General features: G+C 30.2%; 2 protein-coding genes across 2 annotated transcripts; one reads left to right on the top strand and one right to left on the bottom strand.

Moving 5' to 3' along the window:
* Positions 1-3822: 3822 nt before the first annotated feature.
* LOC107864773 (protein ENL-like) lies at positions 3823-5409 on the top strand. Its single transcript, XM_016711227.1, has one exon. It carries the CDS (start codon positions 3823-3825, stop codon positions 5407-5409), a length of 1587 nt encoding a protein of 528 aa, XP_016566713.1.
* A 5054-nt stretch (positions 5410-10463) lies between these two features.
* On the bottom strand, positions 10464-13486 carry LOC107868071 (homeobox-leucine zipper protein HAT4). Its single transcript, XM_016714640.2, has 4 exons — positions 13168-13486; positions 12428-12732; positions 12214-12293; positions 10464-11171 (listed from the first exon to the last, which is right to left on the bottom strand). The coding sequence occupies exons 1-4, from the start codon at positions 13331-13333 to the stop codon at positions 10874-10876; spliced, it is 849 nt and encodes a 282-aa protein (XP_016570126.1). The 5' UTR covers positions 13334-13486; the 3' UTR covers positions 10464-10873.
* Between the last annotated feature and the right edge of the window lie 13076 nt (positions 13487-26562).

Raw genomic sequence — 26562 nt, 5'->3', positions numbered from 1 at the left:
CCGGATAAATCAATACAAATCCCTCGGGGCATTCCCCGACCAAATGAGTACAATTTTTTAATGTGAGAAAACCAAACCATTCACCCAAATTTCCAACATTCAACGAAATTTCAAACATTCAACAAAACCACAAATTCTAAACTTTGCCTACCCAACCTACGTTTGCCTATCCAATTCGATGACATATACTATCATGTTTAACATTCACATTTTTACTCCAAAATAAGCAACGACCATAAATCAGAACAAAATGATATTCATTTATTTTTCAATTCCTACCATTCAACCCCAAATTTTTTTTAACACTAAATTTTCCACAATTCAAGATTAACGATCCACAACCACTATGAACTCAATATTCGTCATTCAAATCACACATAATTCGTACCCAACAGAATCAACAACCAATCAACACAAACAATCATTCATCACCAACAAAGATCAAAACCACACACGAATATTCGATTCGAAGCACAAAATATCATGAACGTTGAAATAAAAGAGAGAAAGAGTAGAGTTGACCTTCTCGTTGATTTTACTCCAAACAATCAGTGATAGATCAGAATTCACGGAGCAATGGAACCTCAACCCAATTGGACCCTCAACGTCGAACCCCAACTTGAACAAACCAACAAAAATTCGAATTGAACCGAATGAACCAACTGACTCGTTTGATTTTTTTTATCTCTGTCAGATAGGAGTTGGTTGGAATAGACTGAAACAACTCCGATTGCGTCACCCCGACTGCGGGTTCACTATTTTCGGCCAGATTCAGCTGGAAACCAACGGAAAACGGAGAAAATTTTTTGGGGATTTCGAACTAAACTCGTTGAATGGACGAATTGTACCCCCGATGACGCTGATTCTGGCGCAAATATCGACGAAAAACACGAAAAAGAATCAGTCTCTCGATGTTTTTCGATTTCTCCGCCGGATTTCAGTCAAACACCACCCCCATCATTTTCTCTTCTTTCCGTTCTCTCTCTCTCGACCTCTCTCTCGCTCTCTCGACCTCGATCTCTTTCTCCCTTTCGATCTACCTCTCTGTTTCAGTTCCCTGATTTTGCTCTTTTTCTTCATGTGTTGCTCTCCGTCCCGATTTCAGTGGGTGCCTATGTGTGTATATAGAAAGAAAAGGATGAGCATTTTTCTTCTTCTTCGATCTGTGTATTCCCGTGAACTGTGTGTGTGTGATTCTGTGTAAAGTGAATTGTGTGTGTTGTGAGGGTTGTGAGAATTCTGTATTGTTGTGGAAGAATGAAGTGTGAGAATATGGGGTGTTTTTGAGAGATTGTGAGAGTGATGCCTCAATATCCTCCTCCTGTGCGTGGATATTGTGATATGTATATATGAGAGGTGATAATGTGAGGGGTCACATGGGTGGGTAGTGGGGTAGGGTGTGGGGTGGTGATGTGTTGTCCAAAATTGATAGGAGGAATGGTTAATTTTGTTACCAAAAGAATATTTGAGGATTAAGTTTGTTAGTGGGTTTGTTATTTGGATAAAAACAAAGCAAAAAATAAATGCATAAATAAGTAAAGGTGAGGTGGATATTTATTTTCTTGGGGAAAAATTATAAAAAGTGAGCTTAAATTATGTGATATCGGAAATAAAAATATTATCGACGGGACAAAATTATGTGTCTACAACTGGTAGTTTGCTTATATGGACTTGGTAATCCTCACCTCTAGAGCTAACTTTTAAGGTTGAGTTAGGCCCAAGGTCCATTCTTGACACAAACTTATATATTTAAACTTTTTTTAACAAACTTATTTAGACTAGAATTGAATCAGATTATAACTTTCTAAAAACAAAAATTCGAGAATTCAAACCAAAATTTTCATATTCAATCCAAATTACGTTAGTGCTCATCTAGAAGTTGCTAAAGTCACAAAATTTAATTCTTGGCAAGGTCATACATACTTTGCTTTTATTCAGAATTATCAGGAAAAATGGATCAGCTTGTGTGGAAAGTGTGTCCGCTGAGGTAACACGCAAAATAAGACCATATCCAACTTATTCCTCACCACCAAATCTTAGCTTAATTTTATTTTTAATTTATCAGTTAGAAAGTTGAAACACTTCAAAAAAAAAAAAAATACTAGAAAAAACACAGACCAAAATGCTCATGCTGACCAAGGGAATCTTGGAATTAACTTTACCTGAAATTATTCAGCTGCAAATCGAAAAGTGTAGGAGAGCATAGAATACAATTACTCAGCAAAACAAAAATACCTTGCATTCACATTAAGCAATGGACATCATGCATTAAACCTAGAATATTATCTAATCTCTTGAAATTATTTAATAATAGAGTGAAGAATGAAAAAGGAAGAAGGAATAATTAAGAAGAATTTATCTAAATAGCACCAAATCTCTTGATAATATACTCATAGTAGATGTGTAAAACAAATGTATAATCTACCCTATATCGACTAAAAACATAAACAATGAATCCGATTGATTAGTGATGTAACAATACCTAACTAATTATATCAAAATCCTAGAAGAAACATAGCTGTCCAAGCTCAAATTACCGAATACGATCAAATTATCACTATTATTTCAGCTAATAATGGTGGTGTTTGGATCAACCATGACAAATAGATTATTCTACATGCAACCATTATATATCCACTAATGATATTTTTGGGAATAAAACATATTTTCTTGGTGGGACAACAAATTGATTATTAAATGTCTTCTCTTTCTGTTTTGAGATAATATTTAAATGATGATGACCTAGTTTGTCACTTGGTGGTCCTTAAAAGCATAGAGCATAAACTCCAAACAAAGTATATATTGGATATATGAAAGTGGGGAGGTTAGAGAATAGAGAAAGAAAAGCATATATAGCTAGCCCTCCAAATTAAAGTATGCAAAAAAGAAGTGAAAGATTTTGAACTTATCATATCCAAATTCCCACACAAACATATTAAAGCTAGCGTACACATTCCAAAAGAAAGAATCCTAACCATTACCCACGCAACCTCTTTGGTCCCTTCATTTTCCTCTATTCCCAAAATGCCCTTCAACCCCCACCCCCCAACTTTACCGTCGTTGTCTCCGATCAGCATTTCAATACGAGCCATTAGTCTCTAAAAAAGAAATTTCAAACACGTTTTCTAAAATCAACTTATATACACGTTTTCTCAAAATATGCCATGCTAAATTTCTTGATGGAAGTATGAGAAGCTTAACATTCACGCTACAAGCCTCTCCAGTACCTTCTCAAATAAACCATGCTAGTACTTATCAAGAACAATGAATAAATTGTGTGAAATTATTTTAAGAAGTGTGACACTGATGATGATGACAGAGGGCGGATTAAGTAAAGTGGATCATAAGAAAGATTGAAACATATTTTTAAGATGGGGTGCACATGATATCTTAGGTGAATCTCACATTAAAATACAATAAAAAAAGGCGAAGAACTTTATAATGTATAACATTGCCGTACACATATCTTAAAGGACAAATTCATAAGACTTGTTGATCCAAAGCAGACAATAAATGCCATGAGTTTGGTCCGGGACAAGAATAGTATTTCCCACCATTTTCACCAAGTGGTGAATTGACAGAAACAGGAGGACAAAAATGTCAAAAAAAGTGGAATAATTTAAAGATAAAAGAAACTAAAGCATATAGCAATTGAAATCAGGTCTCACTCATTCCAAAAACTTTCTTCGTCACTCCTCTCTTCTTTTCTATACTTTTCCTTAGCACTAAGACTTCTCTCATCCATCTTCACATCTTTCTTTTCACATTTTGCAACATAAAACAACACCACAAAATAACAAAAACTTCCTCTCTTTTTCTTCAATGGGAGATAACACAGCTCCTAACACCTCCAAAAAACAGAAAAAAGAGTCTGAAGTTGCACCAAACCATGCAAAACATAGTAAGTTCTACAATCATTTTCTCTTCAAAGCTTCACTTATTGTGATTTTCCTTGTTGTGCTTCCACTTTTCACCTCTGAAGCTCCTGATTTCATTAACCAAACTCTTCAAACAAGAAGTTGGGAAGTCCTTCAACTTATATTTGTTGGCATAGCTGTTTCATATGGACTTTTTAGCAGAAAAAGTGATGAAACAGACAAGGAACATAACACAAAGTTTGACAATGCTCAATCATATGTATCTGGATTGCTCCATGTTTCATCTGTTTTCGATGATGAAGCCGATATCCATGATGAAAACAAAGTTCAGACATGGAATAATCAGTACCATAGAGGTAACAATCCTGTTGTAGTAGTTGCTAAAGAAAATCACAGTCTTAATGAACATAGAGCTATCAATTCAAGAATTGGCGAAAAGCCTTTGCTTTTGCCAATTCGAAGCTTGAAATCGCGTGTTCTTGATGATAAAATGGAAGGGCATGATGATGAGTTCAGTTCAAAATCAAGAAAGGAGGGTTCTGTAGTGTCGAGTCCTAAGAAATTGGTGGACAATATGGAGGAAAATGTTGTTCGTCCATCGCCTATTCCATGGCGATCAAGATCAGCAAAAAATGTGGAGATGAAAGATGAAAATAATCATTGCTATAACTCAAAATCTAGTTCAAAAGAGGACACTAATGAGTTCAAAAAGATTGAACCATTTTCTTTGAGGTCTCAATCTTTTAGATCACCTAAGACTAATAATTACTCAAATTCCTCTTCACCAAGAACTCTTTCTCCTTCACAATCAAGAAAATTGTCCCCTTCACTGTCCTTTTCATCAGAATCACAATCCAAGATTGTTAATGAAGATATACTGAGAAAGAAAATTTTTCGCAAAGCTGCTCCTCCTCCACCACCACCACCTCCACCTCCACCTCCACATTTCTTCTATAAGAATTCTCCTCTGCTGAAATCAAGCTCTAGTGTTACAAGTAATGGTGCAGTTTCTTCAGAGAAGGAATTGAGGAGAAGCATTAGGAGTGTCCCAATGGAATCGACACGCGGTGAAAAGTTCCAAACACCAAGAAAAGCATATTCAGGAACAGAATTGAGGCCATTCGCTGGTAGTACAAGGGCAAGAGAATATGGTGCTGAATTCGCAAGCCCTGAAGACGAAGAAACATTTGTTAAAGACAAAGGAACAACTGACAAAATGATGCATGAAAGCTACAACTTTGCAACAAAATCAAGATTCATGGAATTCCCAAATGAAGATAAGAAAGAATATGTTGAGAAATTCCTTGTGGAAACTGATCAGGAGGATTCAGAAACTGAGAGTGAAGATTATGATTACTTTGAAGAAAACGCGAACAAAACAGAAGTTGGAACTGATCAGACTGATGAAGGACCAGATGTCGATAAGAAAGCTGATGAGTTTATAGCAAAGTTTAGGGAGCAAATTCGGCTTCAGAGAATTGAATCAATCAGAAGATCAGCAGGACAACCTACAAGAAACCTTGTAAGATAACCTTTGTCCTAATAAGAGAAGTTTTCTTTTCTGTTTCCCTATTTATACAACTGAGCTTTCTGTTATACAAATTTTAGCATATTGTAATTTTAATGTAATTAATTACCTCTGCCTCCTATCCTATAATTGATTTGTTATCATGGGGCTTCTTATGATATTATTGTTACCGCATGACAATATATGGTATGAAAATATTTTGATCATCCCATCTTTCTTAACAACAACAACATACCACATACCAGGTGTAGTCGTACATGTGGAGTCTAGAGAGAGATGTGTACAGAGTCTTACCCCTACCTTTTGAAGGTAGAGAGATTGTTTTGATAGACTCATCGCACAAGTAAACGATATCAACATTATTAAGAAAAGAAAATATAATATAGTAGTGAAGAAACCATATGGAAAATAATAGAGAAAAGATCACTAGTAACAACAAATAGTACGATAACCTAAGCGAGGGAATATCCCAGCTTTCTTGTATGTTTAATTTGATTACTGATACTGGTAAATGTTCATGATAATCAATATTCAACAACTTTGTAAAAAAGGCGACTTTTTGAAATAAAGAAAAAGTTAAAAAGGGTAACTAATCTCAAAGATTAAACTACAACTATAGTGTAGAAAGTCTTTTTAGTGTCAGTATATATAACTGAAATCCTTTTAATTTACGCTGCTTTCAAGAACTTCAATAGTTCGTTAACGGTTTCGAAGTTGTACCAAGAACACTCGAGATATTTCAAGCGCTTCGTGTTCTGGATATGAATGAGTCGAATGACTTATCCCTCAGGTGTATCAGTGAACGATCTCCCCAGTGAGAATTTCTTACCTCATACGGCTCAGCAACCCATTTTCCGTTTAAAGATTCAGCGTCTTTTAGTTGATTTGCTCTTTGTAAGTTTAAGAGGAATGAAATTTTGTGAAGACTGTAATCTGTCAAAGAGTAAAGATATGAAATTGTCGTTAACCAGTGGGCAAGTGATGTTATAGAGTTATGTTGAAGTACTAATGCTCTATTGTTTTGATATCTGCAAATGGATTGATAGGTATTTGGATCAATTTGATATCTCATAACAGCTTAATAAACTCAGGATCTAACTACAGTGCGTATCATTATCATAATCTACAATCTACATATATCGTTTCAAGTTGCTACTATATAAAAGGATTAGTGCAGGAGTATGCAATTTGTATGACTTTTGAACAAGTTGGAACAGATTATCAAGGCATAAACTCATAAACATTGCAGAAAAGGAAAAGATTTATCAATGCCTATACTCATAAACATTGCAGAAAAATGGAAAGAACCAATTTGAGGTTACTCAAGCCTTTTTTATGCTGCTGCAGCAACATACCCAGTGAAAGAGTAGGATGTACTCGGGTCTTATCCTTACTTTTGTGAATAGAGAAGTTATTTCCGATAGACCCTCAACACAATTTTTTTTGCTGCAGCATAGTGAAGTAGTACTCATAATTGAATACTAGCAATATTTGTAGCTTGAATTAAGGCTTCGAATTCCCTCTCTTTTATCTATAACTAAAGAGGTAGCCCGCTGTAGCAGCCCGATTCACACTATAGCGGACTCACTATAGCAGGATCTACTAAAGATGACTTTCGCTATAACGAAAAAATTTCTGCGATAGTGGACTCGTGGTACCCGCGTACCTCTCACTATAGCAGTCTAGGGTGGCAGAAAGTTCGACAGTCTCAGATTTTTGTCAATTTTACAATACACTTTCAGATTTTGACATAGCGAATTAAACCCTTTACATCCAGAGTTGTACTAACCAAAATAAATTCCAAAGACTCTATGAACTGCTTATCCTCTTAGCTATCATATTATCATCTGAAATCACATAGTGATTAACCTATTCATTACTGGATTTGGTTAACTAGACCATAACACACTTGGAATCCATCCAAGACTAGTCTAGTCTAAAATTTCTAACACTTTATCCAGGAAGAATCTTAAGCCGAATTTTGATACGCTAAGGGAAGGGGTCGTAACAGAATTTAAGGATACTATACAATAAATTTAAATAACAATCAAAATAAACATTGCAAGTAACTGATAACTCAGCACAATACAATAGATAGTAACCATCCAAATAAGTTGTTAAGAAACGTGTAAATAGAAACACGACAAATATTTTAAAACTGTCAAGAAATGTGTAAATGAGAAACATGACAAATATTTTGAAACAAAAGAAATGAAATGTGTAAATGAGAAACATGATAAATATTTTGAAACAAAAAAGAAACGTGTAATATTTTGAGCTTAAAGCTACATCTTGGGTGTAAATATGTTTTCAAATTCCTTTTTATTTGGTTAATCAAACATGTTTTGGAAAAATATATTTCCTAGAAAAATTAAGAAGTTCTTTAAAAGATTAGAAAAAGTAATTTTTTTTTTTTTGGTGAGAATAAGAAAATAAGTTTTATAAGTAGCATCTCAAATTTATTTTCTTCTCTACTCTACCTTGTCCATAGTGTTTTTCTATTTTAAGGACTTCTTTTTTTAAAAAAAAAAATGTTTCTTTACTAATCAAACATCAAAAAATAAGTGGGAAAGATGAAAGATGATCATTTAAATGTTGGTGAACGAAAATGGGCTGGTGCCAACACTATCTTGGGCCATGAGCTTATTGAAGGGAACAGTGAAGAAGAATCCGTTAATTAAAGTCAAAAGTAAATTATAAATCGCAATAAATTAAAGAAGTTATACTCCCTCCGTTCCAAATTACCCTTCTCAAATTGAGATGACACATTAATTAATAAAAAAAATTAATAACATAATTAGTTTATCATAGTACCCCTATTAAATAGTGTTTACATTTTAATTTGAAGAAGAAAAAATTAATGCAAAGGATAAAATATGAAAGAAAAAAAATTGTCTCTTTTTGATTAATGAAAAAAGACAAATAAAATGAGAAATAGGAAATTTGAAATGGATAATTTGAGATGGAGAAAGTATTTTATACATTAATATAAAATGTATTAAAAGACATTAATTATGTAAAAATTCCTATAACAAACATTTAGAACTCGGACATCTTCTTTTGGGCTGTCAAGATTATGATAGGTATTATTGAACCAACAGGAATAAGCAATCTAAAAATTGCACAAATACATAACTTATGTTTCTAATATTACAAAAAATTTCAACTCCCTAAATATATTACAAAAATCTCAGCTCCCTAAATATATTACAAAAATCCCAACATATATACAGAATGTTATGTATATGTAGGCTATGTTATGTTATGTATATTAATAGGGAGAGAAAGTAAAGTAATTAAAAAAGTGGGAGAAAGTGTAATTATTTACAAAAGGGTTGGTATTTATATTATGGAAATATGATTTATAAGCAATACCATAAACAAAAGAAAACAAAAAGAATATATAGATTTTACATGAAAACCCTTGACGGAAAAAACCATGGGCAGAGAAGGAGGGAATTCACTAAAACGGAAAGGAATACAAGGAGGAGACGAAAGTCTCAATGACGTATATTAAAACCGTCAAAAACAACTCATTAGATCGCACTTATATAATACGTACGTACAAATAAATTCTAAGTCCAAAAACATACAGGTCCATACTCTACCACCACAGACTCCCCCAAAAAATTTCAAACATGAATCGCACCACGATCTTTTAGAGTCGGATCAACAAAATTCGGATCACAAACTCTAACAATAGGAATTGCACCGGTAGCCTAATTTCATCCTACTCCCCATTTAAGCGATATGATTTTTTCGGCAACAATAAGAAATCCATATTTAAGACAAAGATTTAACACACTAATTGCGGGTTACCAACATACGTAATGTTTTTTTTGGTCGCAGTATTTCAGTTATTTTATTGTAAGTCCTCCTATATTTTTATTTAAATTGCCTAATTCGGCCTAAAAATAAATAAATCTAATTAAGGTACGTAAATGAAATAAAACGGATAGTAAATTAACGTCGGACTAAAAAGGAATAATTAAATTGAGATATCTGAATCGAATAAATAAATTATAAAAGTTCATATTTATGTGTGTACTGCGTAGCCAACCTTTATACAATTTCGTATGACGTTTGTCTGCACAAAAAATATAATATGCTAACTTCATATTTTACGTCTAAATTGTACAATTGCAAATGCAAGATTTTTTCAATTTCAATCTCGTAGGTTTGAAGTGATTATAGCTATAAATATTTATGAATTCCGGCAATATGTTAAATAACTTCCCACTCAAATTGGCTATCTATGCACTTGCCTTATTGCACATTAACATGTTGGGGATTATTTGTGGAGTATAATTGCACTCTAATAATTGAATGACAATCATATTATGTACTGGTTGCGCTGCGATGACTTGTCATGTGATCATCATACTCCAATTTATAAAAAAAAAATTCTAATGTTATATTCGTTTTGAAGCTCAACTAAGCTAAGTCAATATCGAGAAGTCCCAAAGCATATGGAAAAATCTTGCTCTACCCGAACTATTCTAATTATTAAGAATCATGGTATAAAGCACACCACTTTCTTTAATAGTTCAAATTTATTATTTTCCAACTCATAAGAAATTATAAGAACAGGTTTACGGTTTTGCTACTCAGAAGAAATTATAAGAACATGTTTATTGTTACTTAAAATATTGTTCACCTCTTCAACCCAATCATGAGAAATTAAACCAATAATTAGATACAGTATTTTAAATTCCTAATGACTAGACAATGACAAAGGAACAGCCAACAACTTCACGAAGCAAGAATCAAATAACCCACAAAACCCTGAACTTAAGGAACCAAAATACCATAAAAATTATTGTTCCAAGGACATTGTCTCCCTTTAATCCTATTGTTTTAATCAGGCGATTCTCGAAAACAACCTCTCTATTTTATAAAAAATAGAAGTAGCGACAAAATCCGTTTGCATACATCCTATCTCCACTTGTTAAATACATCTATATTTTGTTGTTGACATTGTCTTCATAACTTAGTCTCTAAGAAAAATTATTTGAAGTGACAAGCAATTAGCAAAAATATTAAAATTAAAACATATGTTCAAAAGGCAAACTTTTCAACTAAAGTAAGTCTATAAAAAAATAGTTGATATCCTTCAAAACTTTACATCTAATTAAAAGTAAAAGTCATCTACCTCAAGACCCCACCAGTGACCTTAAAATGGGGCAAAAGTAAACTATTAGTACTACCAAATATAGTAAAAGAGACTAATAAACCTAATTTTTTTTTATAAATACAAGAAGAAAAAGATGGGGTCAGTAATAAATCAAAGATTCTTTGACCCACTAAATCCCCCATTTCCAAGTCCCAACAACCATATCTTAGACCATAAAATTCATATTTTCATACACAAAACATTATGGTACTCTATTACAAGTTTGTCTTGTCACTCCCACAATTTCTTTTTCCATTTGACCAAATTGCCCTTCTTGCATGGATATGAGCAAAATCATGATCTAGGATGTAGTGCATTGGCCCATAAGTTAAATGGCATGGGCCTAGGTTGGGCCTGGCCCATTGGTGTGGATGTGGGCCCAGATGAGGAGGAAGGTGGGGCCCCAACACGCTCACATGAAGGGCACATGGTGAGGGTGGTGGGAGGGGTCATTTGCATGTAGAATTGAGGTGAAAGCTTTAATGCCCTCAATTCTTGAACTTCCTTCTGTAATCTCCTGTTTTCCTCTGTCAAATTCTCACAACATCTCTTCAAAAACTCACAGTCAACTTCTGTTTGCTTCAACTTTGTCCTGTTCAAAAAAAAAAAAAAACAATTTCCATTAAGAAAAGAACAAAAATGCACTGTACGTGTGCCGGATATTCCAAAAATACATTATATTTGAAGGATCTGACGCGTAGCGTGACATCTTTTAAATTATTTTATGCAACATACCTAAAAAGAGAATTACTTAAATATGAACTTAACTTATATGCAATATGTATGGAACTTTTGCACTATTAATACACTGCTTTTATATCATTTATTGACCTGTTTTAGTGTACCTAAAAGTGGTTAGATTTGAAATGAGTTAACAAGTTGCCTACCTTAATTTTTAGGGTAATTACTACCTTCTCCTAACATGAATAGTTATTTTACTCATCTGATAGTAGTGCAAAAATTCTAGTTAGATGTTAAATTCCAAATGGATCTAAATAGATAGGACCCCAAAACTTAAGTGTAATATTGAACACTTCTAGAAGATCCATTCAAATTGATTAACAAGAAAGATTCAGTTAATATTATAGTAAAGATCCAAAATATAAAAATATTAGGATCGTTAGTACGCGGGATAGGATTTAAAAAAAAAAAAACTATTTCATAGACTGAAATATTTCGTGAAATTATTTTATCTCATTTTCTGTATGTGATGAATTTTAATAAATAGTGGGATAAAATAATTTCGAGATTAACTCATTCCTTAAACCAAATAGTAAATAAAGTTAGATACAAAATTTATTATGAAATTATTACTCTTATTACTAGAAGCAAATGACCACAAATGATTGTGATGGACCAATATATAAAAATGGAGCCAATCAATAAAGTATGATGGGGAGACAAAATGTCATTGTTGGTACCTAAATGTCCAAATAAAGACCAAAATAGCATATGATTTGGTCTCATACACACTCACATGAGACATGCTGTTTTAATCTTTTAGTAGTCATTATTATATCATTGCTACTCCCATCTTTTTCAATATAATCATCATTCTTATATCATTACATAAACAGTGGATTAAATACCATAAATACCCTTGAAAAGTAAGCAAAACTACAAAAATGTCTCACCTTGCCCTTCTGTTCTGAAACCACACCTCCACTTGCCTAGGCCTCAATCCCAGTCTTTTAGCCAAAGCCAACTTTTGCTTCTACAAAAACACAAAAAGTACAAATCTGTAAGCAAATCATCAAAATGACCAAAATACCCCCAAAAGAATTCAAAATTCTTTTTCTTTTTTTTTTTAAATTCCGGGTTGAGTTAAACAGGGTCACATGAACTTACAGGATTGAGTGTGTTGTGTTCTTTGAAACTTTCTTCAAGAATGACAGATTGATCTTTTGACAACCTTAATTTCTTTCTAGAAGTTTCTCCATCTTCTTCATCAGAACCTCTTTCCATTTCATGTTCTAGATCACAGTTATTTGCTTCTCTTTCACTTCTTTTGTTTCCACTTAAACTTGAAATCGTACTGTTCGGCGACGACACGCCGGCTTCTTCGTCGGCGTCCACCGTCTCCGGCAGCCGGTTCACGTCGATTCCCTTCAGAAAAGTTCTTGTCTCCACTCTGCACGTCTCCGAGTTCCGATCTGTAAAGTAAATAATTATAGAGTTCACTTTTAAAAATATTTATTAACAAGGTCAGCTCAGAAAATAATTATGCGTGATAGAAATGGTAATATTCACATTAAATAGTTGAAAATTTAAGGAATGAGACATTTAAAAGGATAGCTCGGCGCACCAAGCTCTGGCTATGTATGGGGTTTGAGAATGAGCCGAAGTCCACAGTAACAAATGGGACAATAATAAACAATAGTTCACATACTATACCAGAGAAATAAATCACACTAGACAAGTCTTGTGTGACGAACTCGACCAAAAAATAATAATTTTTGGATACAAGTTTTTGGGTAAATGTAAAAGGGGTGGATAAAAAGTGAGATTTTAATCAGATCTGGAGTTTATACGAAGAAAAAATGTGGTTTCACAAACAAAAAAAAAATGTAGTAAAACAAATAAATTACCTGAAGAAGGGAATAGAGAATCAGCCCAAGAAGTTTTGTGAATGGTATTGAAAGGTGAAAGACTGAGCTGATGATTAATACTGGTTGTTGTATTCTTGTTATTATTACTATTATCTGGAAAACTGAGGCTAAGGCTCAACCCCAAATCTTCTTTCTCAACCATCATTTTTTTTTTCTTTTTAATTTCTTGAAGAAATTAGAGTTAAAAAAGAGTAGGGAGTAATATGAAAAGAAAATTTCAGAGAGAGAAAAGAGAATGAACTTTGGAGAGTGATATGAGTAGGAAGTGCAAATGAGAAGGGACTTAAATAGAAAGGATACAATGCAAAATTTCCCACTTTTTTCTTAGATTTATTTGGAAAAAAAAAAAAAAAAAAGTGAGTAGTAATAGTAGTGGTGGGTTATTATTGCACACAGGGTCAAATGATGACAAGAAGTGTCAGAAGGGGTACCAATTACCACAAATCATAGCTTTTGCCTCCTCTACATAATTACTAGTACCTCTATATTCCACTCATCCTTTTTTCTTGAGGAGGGAGGGTGGGACCCATTCCTTGTCACCAAGAGTCAATTTTCTTCACCTTTGAATTGTTAGTATTTTATGGCTGTGGTAAATCATAAATGTGAAAGGGTTAACCGGACATGGTGGTTCACTGTTATATTCCTTAAGTAAGAGATCGGAGGTTTGATTTTCGTCTCTGATGAATGAAGCAAATTTTGTGGCCAATTTCTTACTGCTTAGTGTGCTGATAGAGGAACGAAGAATTAGTCTCACGACTGCCAACTATAAGGATACCTTGGGAAACCAAATATATATATATATATATATATATATATATGAAAGGGTTGATCAAAGTAATCAATTATGGAAGAAAATTTTGTTATCAATGATGTATTGGGTGTGTACATTTAGTCACATTTACCGATGAAAATAATAATTTTTTAAAATTAAAATTAAAGTGAATGTTGTGTTTGATCATAAATATAAATTAAAATTATTTTTAAAATTTTGTGATAAACTAAAAATGAGAAAAATGAAAATAAATAAAATAATAATTTTTTTTAAAAAAAATAATTTTCATTAAAGTGAAATAATTTTTATAGTCAAACACTATTACTTTTATTCTTTTCACTAAAATAAAATAATTTTTAAAAAAATGTAAAAAAAAATCATGACCGAACATCTACTTATCGACTCTATTAATTTTTTTTTACAAATACATAATTTAGACACTTAAATTAATTAATTTAAATTGAAGATATAATTAAATATGCATCCACCTCAACAAGTTATAATGCCTCATGAAATATTCTAGTTGAAGTTAGATGCTACAACTAAAAAGATACATATCCTTCATCCATTTTTATTTATTTAATATTAAATTAAATAATTATTTCATTCATTTATTTTTATTTAAGAAAAAAATAGAATGACAAATTTATTATATTAATTTTAAATATAACAAATTTAATATTTTAAAAAATATCACTATAGTGCGTCATAACCATAATTTTAAAATTTAATACGTAATAAACTACTTATCTTTTAATTTTTTTAATGAATGAATAAATACTTCAAATAAATATAGTACTTCTGCATTTTTCCAATGCTCTCTTGTTTGACCATTGACCGGTCTCGAACAAAACCATTCAATGGTATTGGCTCATTTTCATTTCTTTTTTTTCATCAAGTTTTTATTTATTTTTTTCTTTTTATCTTTTTCTGTGACTTGGGTAAAGGGGCTTTTTTTCCTACTAAAAAGAAAAAGAATCCACTTTATTAAGGTCATATGAGTTATGGGGAAATATTTCTTTTTCTACATCACATGCTACTCTTTTTTATACGTGAGCAACCTTTCTTTTGTTGAACAAGCCAAAAAAAAAAAAAAGACGTAAGATTTTTGTTTTATTTTACTTGATCAGCTTCTGTGTTTATAAGCAAAAGCAATGTCATTCTTTTACCATGAAAATCTTTCCCTACTTATTTCATTTCCAATTAAAATTCAATATAGTATTTGTAATTCTTTTATGGAAATGTAACATTATTTAGGTACTCTTGAATAAGGAGTGTGTGTAAAAAGAAGGAATTGCGCTATACATTGGTGGAGAAGTTACATTGATGGAGTAATTTCTCCATTCTTGTAGATGACATATTTTCATTCTTAATCAGAGTTGTTTTACATTGTGTACACTTTCTTCTTGCGTGGGATGTTGATAAAATAAGTAAAAAAGGTTCAACTACATGTAATGAGAGTAGAGGTGGATCCACCGTTAGAACATCGAGTTCATCTGAATCTAATACTTTCATACTGAATATATATTATAGTCTATGAAAAAAGTTCAACAATAATGCAATAACCAATAAATATGAATTCTTTAACTTTAATAATAAAATGAATTATAGAGGATAAATCTTAAAAGTTGAACCAGTGCTAGAATTATAATTGGTTAATTAAAGAGTAGCTAGCTAGGAGCATCCAAAAGGGTTTTGCAGAAGAAACCAAGAAAATGACCCACAAGCACGAGGGCATGTTAAATCAAATTATATGCAACAATATATATCCTCATCCAATAAGCTTTAAACGAATTGCCAATAATGGAGCAAATCAAATGAACAATCATGAAAGGAAAATGTGCATTGGTATTTTGTATATATGATTGCAATTAATTGACACTTTTTTTGGGGGGCCAACATCCCCAACTCCATTGCCATTTGAACATTTGAATTTGTCCCTACAACCATCTCCCCAAGGCTCCACTCTTTTTTAGTCATTTCTTTGTGAAAAGAAATGTTTTACTCGTTTACCAATATGATATAGAGTATAAATAATTTTTACATCATCAATATATAAAAAAAACTAGACTCTTTTTCTTAATTAACAAATTCTGAATACGTAAATTACATGTGGGGACAATATAGAGTTATTTGCGACCAATGATCAGGGATAAAGTTAGTCACTATTCGAATTTACCAAAATTTAATAACTTTTACTCGATCAAATCTAATTTTTATTTAAAAAAAAAAAAACATTCAATATATACACAAGTAATCTACTTATAACGCGTTAAACAAAAATAATTGCAACATAAATTATAAATTAAAAATTCTGAATATGTGTCTGTTAGTGAAAACCACTCCGATCAAAAAGATCTCATATTCCGACCATTGTCACTCCACCGCAACTTTTGATGGTGTGACAATGCCAAATGAATGTACAAGTGCTAGTAATTAGTGAACTGAATTAAATTGATGGGCCAATGTAGAGTTATTAGTGGCCAATAATTGTGTACAGTAAGGTTACTTTGTGGAACCTTATGAAAGTTTGCTAGAAAGTCCTTTTCAAATAATTTGACTAACTCATGAGTTAGTAGAACAATGGTCAGACAATTAAGGGCCACTATGATGGATGTGGCCAATGAAGCAAGAACAAAATGTTCTATCAAGAAATAGAAACATTTCACTCCATCAATAATTAATCCAATTTATAGTTAACTTGGCATAATATTTTTTCTTTTGTCATTCAGTACATGTATTGATGAGAAATGTAAATATTTCTGAAGTAATCATATAGTTCACCGACAAATTATAACATCATAAATTAAAATCATCAAGAGGATGTGGTGCTAGTCAATAAAATTGAATGAGAACTATAGATTACATGTTAAAATTAGTAGTATTATACCACATTAATGAATTGTTTTAAACTCATTATTTTTATTAATGCTAGTCACCTAATTGTATTCTCATTATAACCTCTAAATCAAAGAATTATTTGATTGGGGAAATTAAGTGAATTATTAAAAAATAATAATATATCTAATGAAATATCTCATAAATGAGGTCTTGAACGGGTAAGATGTACACACACATTGTATCTTTGGAATAAAAAAATTGTTCCTAATAGACTATCGACTTAAAAAATAAGTTATTTGAAGAAAGGTTCCTAAAAGAGAAAATGATAGCAAAATATCAAGATGTATAGCGAAATAAAGTATAACAAATAGCCCTGAAAAAAAAAAAAGAATAAGAAACTACTTGAGTACTTACTAATACACTCTTAGCCCCAGTGACGGAGTCACATTGAATTCAGAGGTTCATTCGAATTTTCTTCGTCAAAAAATATTTTTATGTATATATAGTAGATGTTGAACCCCTTCAATTAGTTCGTAAATTTACTTTTGAACCCTCTCAATGAAAATTTTGACTCCGCCACTACCTAGCCCTTTACCCCTCCCACCTAATGTGCGACTACACTCGACTATCTATTGACCTTTAACTTTTATTCATTATATTTATATTTTTTTATTAAAGATCATATCTACAATAAATTGAATTAGTTATGTCATGTCCAGCCTAATAACTTCCTCCAAATTCTATTTCAACCTATTTACTCACTTGAGATATTTCACTTTTGGAAGAATAAAACCAAAACCAAAACCAAAGGGTAGGAGCAGCTTGTTGAGCTTTGATGATGATAGTTAAGCCATTAAGAGATCGTTTGGTAGAGTGTATAAAAATAATATTGAATAAGGTATATTAGTAATGCGTTAGTATTAATTATGCATGCATTATTTCTTATACAGTATTTGATTTGATATATTAAAAATACTATATATTTATGTAATTTTTGTACAAAAATGTTTCTTTATCAAAATACCCTTTTTAAACCTCTTTCTTTGTACTCTTTCTTTCATTTCAAGCTTAGAAGTAGCAAAAGCTACTGCCGAAAAATTCAAGAACGCCCAAGCCGATCAATTCCCATAGAACAAGACATTGACAGTGTTAATGAAGCGAACAAGCAATTGACCGTGTAAAACGTAGATGATCTCGGTGGTTCGTAGGTGGACGTGGGGTGGGTTAATGCCACCAGGAGCATAGTCGATACGAGCCATCGACACACCAAGGGTGTTAATGCCAGGGACGTTTACAACGTTTGCTGCAGTAACCATGTTTAGCAGTTGTTGAAACACGGCACTAGCATCTAGCTACAAATCTTAGCAGAAAAAAGGCTAAAAAGAAGAGTAAAATTGTCATTTAACAAGTTAATGCATGTGTTGAGTCTTTGTATTACTAATACATAAAAATTAGTGTGTATTATCAATACACACTTCAATACACAATAGAATGTACAACTAATGCATTAAAACTAGGGAAAATTTCAGAAATAACAGCTATAGAGCCTTAATTGCAACTTTTATAGCATCGGTTTCATAATTACGAAAAATAGCAAATTGTATTTTGTATTGAAATAAACTGTTGCTATACAAATACATATACAAAAAGATTTACTGCTCTTATTTTACTCAAGTTAGTTGAGTTAAATAAGGAATAATTCTCCCATTTTATTAAAATCTCATAAATTACTCTTCTTTATATTAGTAGATTCTTTTTCCAAATCAAACTTGAAGATTATTATTTCCATGATCTTCAAAATTTTAAAATATCATTCTCTTATATCTCTAAAAAAAAAAAAAAAATATTTTTTTATTTTAATTTTTTTTTTCATTTTTTTCTTTCCACTTTATTTTCTCTCTTCTACTTCTCTTTTTTTTTCCTTTATCGTTTTTTTATTTTCTTTTTTCTTTTTTCGTTTTCTTTTTTTTTCCTTTTCTCATATATTTTTTCGTTTTCTTCTTCTTCTACTTCTTTTTTTTTTTTTCATTTTTGTTTTTACACTTCCATTTTTAGTTTCTATTTCTCTTTCTCTTTTTTTTTTTTTTTTTTTTTTCTTTTTTTTTTTTTAATTTTTATTTTTTTTTTTTGTTTTATTCTAATTTTTTTTTTACCCTTCTATCTTTTATTTTTAAAAGACAAATATCTATATCATATATACATATTCAAAAAATATAGAAAATAAATAGACATACGGATATACATATGTATTTACGACAAAAAAACATACATATATCTACATATGTATTTACAGAAATACATATCTGACTCTCACATGTATATATGAACATATAGGGCACAAAATCTCTATAACAAAAATAACAATTGTATACATATACATATAGATAATAAAAAAATACATGATACATATCTTAAGCAGAAAAAGAAAACAAATAAGTGCATATGTTATCCTCTAAAATGACATAGTATGTACAGTTCAAAGACAAATCCAACACCGTATAAAATTTATATAGCTCTGCGTATGTATTTATAGAATACATACCTGATCCATATGTATATTCTTATTTTATACGAGTCATCTTTATATTTCGCAAATACATATGAAAATATATAGTATAGTTATGTTTGTTACTATTTAATATGAATATGATATGTATTTCGTAAATACATATATATGTTTTGTACCGTAAATACATATTTGGATCTGTATGGCTATATATTTTGTATGCTTTTTGAATATATGTATGTAATATACATATTTGTCTTTTTAAAATAAAAGTTAGAGATAGAAGAGTAAGAAAGGAAAAAAAACAAAATATAAAAAGAAAAAAAACGACAAAAAGAGAAGTGAAAAAAGAAAAAAAAAGAAATAAAAGTGTAAAAATAAAAGAAAAAAAGAAACAAAATAAAATAGAAAAAGAAGAAGAAAACGAAAATAAGAAAAGAAAAAAAAAAGAGAAATAGAAGAAAATAAAGTGGAAAGAGAAAAAAAAAATCAAAGTAAAAAAAATAAAATGATAAAAAAATAAGATGAAAAAAAACTAACAAGAAGAAAAAAGATTGAGATATAAGAGAGCGAAAGATAATAATGATGTTTTATTTTGAAATCTTTAAAATTATGGAGATAATTATCTCGAAAATATGAAAAAGGAATTAAAAAAATGAAAAAGGAAAAAGAGTAGATAAATAGAAGAGAAAAAATAAAGTGAAAATAAAAAAATAAAATAAAATAAAATAAAATAAATGTTAAAAAAATAAGATGAAAAAAGAAAGGGTAAAAAATATAATTATATTTGGGAGGTAAAATAGTAGAGTGAAAATAAAAAAAATATAAAGTGGTGAGAATAAAATATGCACTTACCTAATTAATAAGTAAAATAATATCATTTTTGCTGTAAGTTATAATTTTATAAAAATATTATTATTTATTATAATTACAATCTTAAATATGTTATTTTGTGTAATTTTTCCTTAAAACTAATACATGCATTAATATTTTTAATATACTCACAATTAAATACGAAAAGACAGATGAAATGATAAAGAGGTTCAAGGGGAGACATAGCAGAGTGGACATCACGTGGGTAAAACAAAGTAAAACACCAGTAAGTCACGTGACTATTACCCCAACTATGTGGTGATGGTAGACACGTGGTAGCACGTATTGCTCCATTTCCAATACGAACTCTTCAAAAGACACAACAAATAGAGTAACTACAAAAATTGGAAAAAGTATGGGTCCCACTTTCCCATACAGCTCGTGCGTGTCCTCTTTGTCTCCCTGTTAACCGACAACAACACTACCTACAATCATTTGAACTCCCTCTCCCTCCCCCTCCGCTCAACCTTAACCTGTCCTCACATGATGTCCAAGCGCGTGTTTGTCACTCACGTTTTCGAAGTAACGGACAAAGTTGTTTTTGTGCATTGAGGAGGTATGAGTTAAGTTATGAAAATATACTTAAAATAACAAATAAAGTTGTTTTCATGTTATTAAAAGGTCATAAGTTTAAACTATGAAAATATTCTTACTCAGATAGAATTATAAGCTAAAGTTGAATATAATAAACTTTTGCAACTCAATTCTTCCTCAAAATTTTGATGCATCAAAATTATCTTTTACAATTTCAACCTTGAACGAAGCCTGTATGAACATAAGCTCTAACTTTAATCAGTGTCTTAGTTTACTTTTAGTTGTTTCACTTTGCATATTTTTAAAGAACGGTTATTTTTTCTCTAAACTTATACGATATAGTTTGATTGAATATAAAGATAAAAAATATTAAAAAAAATTTATAATGTCCAAAACTAACTAATATTAAATCTTATATGTTATAAAATAATATAGAAATGAAGTAATTAAAATGGAAAGAGAAAAAATATGTTCTTTTTGGAAAAGAAATTAGTGTTTGACAATAAGTTTTGAATCAGATTTTGAAGAATATATATTAGACTAAACTTGATCAGATTTTACAATTGATACTCAAATATTTTTCAAATTTTCAGAAATTGATTTAAACTAGTTTTTGACTTATAGATATATTTTAAATAAACTAAATCAGTAAAAGAGCACAAAGCAAATAAAGTAAACCTGTAAAAAGTGAACAAAAGAAGTACCTAATACTATGCACTTTAGCAAAATTTAATAGCTCAATTAATTAACAACATAACATTTCATTAATAAAAATTCAATTCTTCACCTTATAATTTTTTCCCTTATTTTTCCTATTTACCATCAATATATTTATTTATTTTTTCCAAAAAATACTATGCACATCAACTAGTCACTTCCAACCTCCAAGTTAAATAAAGTCAACATTCGAATTTGAGCTGAAATTGAAATTGTATACTCCATCAGTCCATCGTTATCCCAAAAAAGAAAGAGCATCTCACAGATCACCAACTTAAGCTTTGGACTTTGGAGTAAATTTCATGATAATACCCCTTTTAAATTCTCGAAATTGACAATAATAAATTGACATAGTCAGAGGCTATATATGCGACACAATTAGTTGTCACCCACATATCGCAATTACTTTGGTAAAACAATTTTGAAAAGCAACAAATTTTATTTTTAAAACTTTGACCACACGAATGGAAATTTCAAACTCAAGAGACTCATTAATCCTAGAAATAGAAATCCATCTAGAGAGTCTTCGTGTCAACGAAAAATATTCTTTAAGAAAATAAATGAGATTTTTATTTAGTTTTTTTGCATTTGATATATAAAAATGTTATTTGAAAAATACTTGTATATAGCTTAAATAAATGTTATGGGAAATGGGAATCTGCATGTTGATGGTGGGGTTATAGGCCGGGTGAAGATGAGATGTGTTAAAGGATGTTTTCTTTTTCGGTCGAATATTAATTTCATTTTGTTTCTTTTGATCGTCAAAGCTGATCGACTTGACTCTCTTGTTTATCCCGACCTCTCACTTTGTTTGTTCTTTCTTCTGTAATGCCGCTGGAATTAAAAACGTAATCAACACAATATTTGATAATTACTGTAAAAATATCGCTCGTGAAATTTATATTTCCTACCTCTATCATAAATTAATTTTTTTTTAGAAAAAAAGATTACTTTCTTGATATAGTATTTGATTATTATTTTTTACCAATTGGATGTGAAAAAATATTTTCTTAAAAGACCTCTAATAGACACTTTTTTTTTACACTTTTCTATAATCTTTCACCTTTTTACCTTTTTATTACTCAAATTTACAATATTTCGATTGAAAGTTGGAATGATTATCATCCAAGTAACCCCTAATAATAGACATTCATTTCCCTTTAAATGATTATTAATCTAATAATTAGACAAAATGAACGTGTGATATCCTAAAATCCAGGCGTGTTGTTTGCATGTAGAATTACCCTAGACTAGTAATTAATTAATTAATGTAATTAATTAATGATATACTAAAGTTCTTTCATGTTTCCTTTTTGCTTTGGAATTTTGCAATTATGGGAGAGGAGAGGGCTGTCCACGTGAAGTTCAACAAGGAGCCGATAAACATGACCTAATCATATTTGCTTCCTTCTTTTTTATAGCACTCACAATTATTTAACTATGTAATTTAATTATGACACTATGATTCCTATACAAGTATAAATTTTACTTTTTTATAAGTGAATTTGATAATTTTTTAAAGTTCAATTAAATTTTATCAATACAATATGTTAAAGTGAGATTTTAGATATTCACGAAAAATATTCTTTTCATATTAATATGACAAAAGAATTATGCCTTAAATATTGATTACTCTCTATTTATTTTTACTTATTAAGTCGACTTAATTTACAGTAAGTAAGGTGACATTTATTATCTATTAGTCTATGAATATATTAATTTCAATATTTGGAGGAATCATTATAGTTAATAATAAAGGTAATTAGAAACTAAATAAAAAATTATTTTCTATCTTTTTAAACTAGATAAGTAAAAATAATTTTTTATTTTATATCTATCTCTATATATACTTCGTACAATAAAAACTAGCAACTCGTGTATACCTAATTATTAATAGTACTAGCATTCACAAAAAAAAAAAATAAAGTACTACTAATAGCTAATCGAGCAGACAACAGCAAAGCCTATGCATTTTATTAAGTTAGCATTATTTACTCCTCCACATAATTGTCATCTATCTCACAGAGACAAATCCATCACTCTCTTTTTATTATTGTGGATTCCCTTAAGATAAGTACCTATTTATCCTAAAGAAATCAACAACAATGAAAACATATGTTGTTTAATATTTTTATCTAAACCTTTGAATCTTCCAATATGGTTGGTCTTGAATTGTGGTCATAAAACTATTTCTCAAAGAAATTATGAAAGCTGGTCTTACATAATAGTAATAATTAATTAAACCACTAGAGTTTGTATGGTGATCCAGCGTCATGTCCCTTAAGCAAGAGGTCGGGATTCAATCTCCGTCTCTGGCAAATGGAGCAAACTCTGTGGCCAGTTCCCTACCGCTTATTGCGTTGATAGAGGAACGAAGGATTAGTCTAATGACTGCCGGCTGTGGGAATACTTGGGAAATAAAAAAAAATAATAATAATAATTAATTAATTGTGTCGTAGAAGATAAGTGTGCGTCCAGTCGTCCACTGAAGAGGATGGTCATATTATTATATGTTAATTTTAAATATAAAAGTAATACTAGCAATGAAGCTAAAAAGATCACAACTCACAAGTATAATTTTTTATTTTTTAACTCACAAGTTAACCAACCTTAATCAACAATTTGAGACGTGGGGCCAAAATAACAGTCAACAAGAATCCAGCCAAATCATACCATTATTTGGAAAGATGGACCATATTGCAAATACAATTATGGCCTACACTATCTTTAAATTAAAGATAACTGATTTTTTTCTTTGGGATTTTTACTTGGCATTATATCTTTATTTGAGACTCAAGTAATCTGAATACGAGTTTGAAAATTTCGTTTCTGGTTTAAAATGCTCTATTATATTTTTAATGTTCCACTACATGCATTAATTAAGACTTAGGATGAGAGAGACTGCTAACTTCACCACAACTTTAATAGAATTATTAACATTAAAAAACTTTATTTAAAAAATATATAGAAATAAAATAATTAACTAGAGCATTCTGATGTACGACGTATTCCACGTTAGCATTTTCATAACGGAATCACCTTCAAGAGATGTGATATACTCATTAGACCTGGTTACTTCCACAACTCGATTTCCTAACTATAATCATAAGCAAAATTCTCATAGTTGCTCCAAAAGTTCCTTTCATAAATAAAATGTCACCTCCTCCGTCTCAAATTACTCGTCCCAAATTTTTTTATTTGATTTTTCATTTTATTTATCATTTTTTATTAATCAAGACAAGATAAATTTTTTTTCCTATTATACCTTTTGTAATTGATTACTCCTTGTTACTAGTATTAAATTATCAAATTTTGAAAAATATTGTAAGAACTTTGATAATCCTATAATTCTAATTATCCATGTAAAAAATATTTTGATATCAATCATATAATAACTCCATCAATATTGAAACTAACATCATGACACAATTAATAAAAGTAAAATGATAAAATTATACTACCAATCATTATTTTCTATAATAATTGTTTCATCTCAATTTGGGACGAAAACAGTATTGATTAATTCAAAGTTGTCCATCTTAAGGAAAAATAATGTAGAGAGGGGACAAGATGTTGGGAGAAGAGGAGGAAAGGGTAGTGTGGGAGTTGTCCCCACTTGTGTTTAAGTAATAATAACACAAATTCCAATGAATACATCTTACAAGCATACCTTTCCTTCCGACAATCCCCTCTTCGTTTAGTTCATGTAATGTAATATACTCCTCCATTTCTCAACAAGTTAACTATCGAATTTTGATATACATATTAAAAAAAAATATATATATAAATTTATCATATTTTTTTATTTTTATCTTTTTTAAAAATTAAAGACACATGATACATCACTCTCAATATATATTTAATGAAGGATAAATTTAAAAAAAAATTAATAGCTACCTTGAATTATAAATCTTTCAGTTATTTTAAAATACAAAAAATACTCTAATAATTCACTTATTATAAAACGGAGGAAGTATCATCTATCCATCTTCCCATTTCAGGGGTCCGTACGGGGCTCCTTCTCCATGTGATCTCCACGTGACCTTGGCCCCTCTTCTCTCCCTCTTCCTCTCACCCAATCCAATCATTGATTTATACTCCACTTTTTCTTTTTTAGGATGTGTTTGATACCGAGAAAAATATTTTCTTTAAAATATTTTATTATTTTAAAATGTTTATATAATTTTTTGTCTCAAATTATTCGTTTCAAATTGAGATCACATATTGATTAAGAAAAATAATTAATAATATGATTAGTTTATTATAGCACTCCTATTAAATGATGTTTACATTTTAATTTGAAGAAAAAATAATTAATACAAATGGTAAAATATGAAGAATTAAAATTGTCTATGTAGGCAAATATTTCCTCCGTTCCATAATAAGTTAATTATTAAATTATGGCATACATGTTAAGAATTAGTAAATGAAAAAATATAAATTTATCATATTTTTCCATTTTTACTCTTTTCAAATTTCAAAACCTTAATAATGATACATCACTCCCAATGCACATTTAATAAAAAATAAATTTGAAAAAAAAAATTAACATCTACCTTAAATTGTGAACCATTTACTTATTTTGAACACTAAAAAATACTATAATAATTTACATACTGTGAAACGAAAGGCTTACTAAGTAAGGTAGGAGAGTGAGATGGTGAGAATAATGGTTATAGAAGTTGGGGTGAAGACGATATGGGTTGTAATGTAAGGAAGACACAATTACTATGACATGCCACTATTAGAGTTTGTTTTTCCTATTTTCATTCGTGAGCTTATTTTCTTCACATTTAAAAAGCATTGTTTTTTTAGAAAAAAAAATATTTGATCAATCCATCATGAAAAAATTGAAGACGTTTTATAAAATGTTTTTCTTTATACTAAACATATTCTTGATTAATGTTTACTACAATAACATAAACATACTTAGTGAGTTGAGTATCTATCAAAAATAATCTATCATCTTTTAAAGTAGAGATAACGCGATCCTCCTCAAACTATACTCAATATGTTATTAAAATTTTGGGAGAGAAAATAAAGTGTATGCAGATTGCAGACTTTACTCTTTGTCTCATAAAGAAATTATTATCAAAAGACCTCAACTCCCATATCATCTAGATTAATTATC

The sequence above is a fragment of the Capsicum annuum genome, chromosome 1 (genome assembly GCF_002878395.1).
Source record: "Capsicum annuum cultivar UCD-10X-F1 chromosome 1, UCD10Xv1.1, whole genome shotgun sequence".
NCBI lineage: Eukaryota > Viridiplantae > Streptophyta > Magnoliopsida > Solanales > Solanaceae > Capsicum > Capsicum annuum.
The sequence above is the reverse complement of the archived record's forward strand: the minus strand, read 5'-3'. Positions and strand labels throughout refer to the sequence as shown.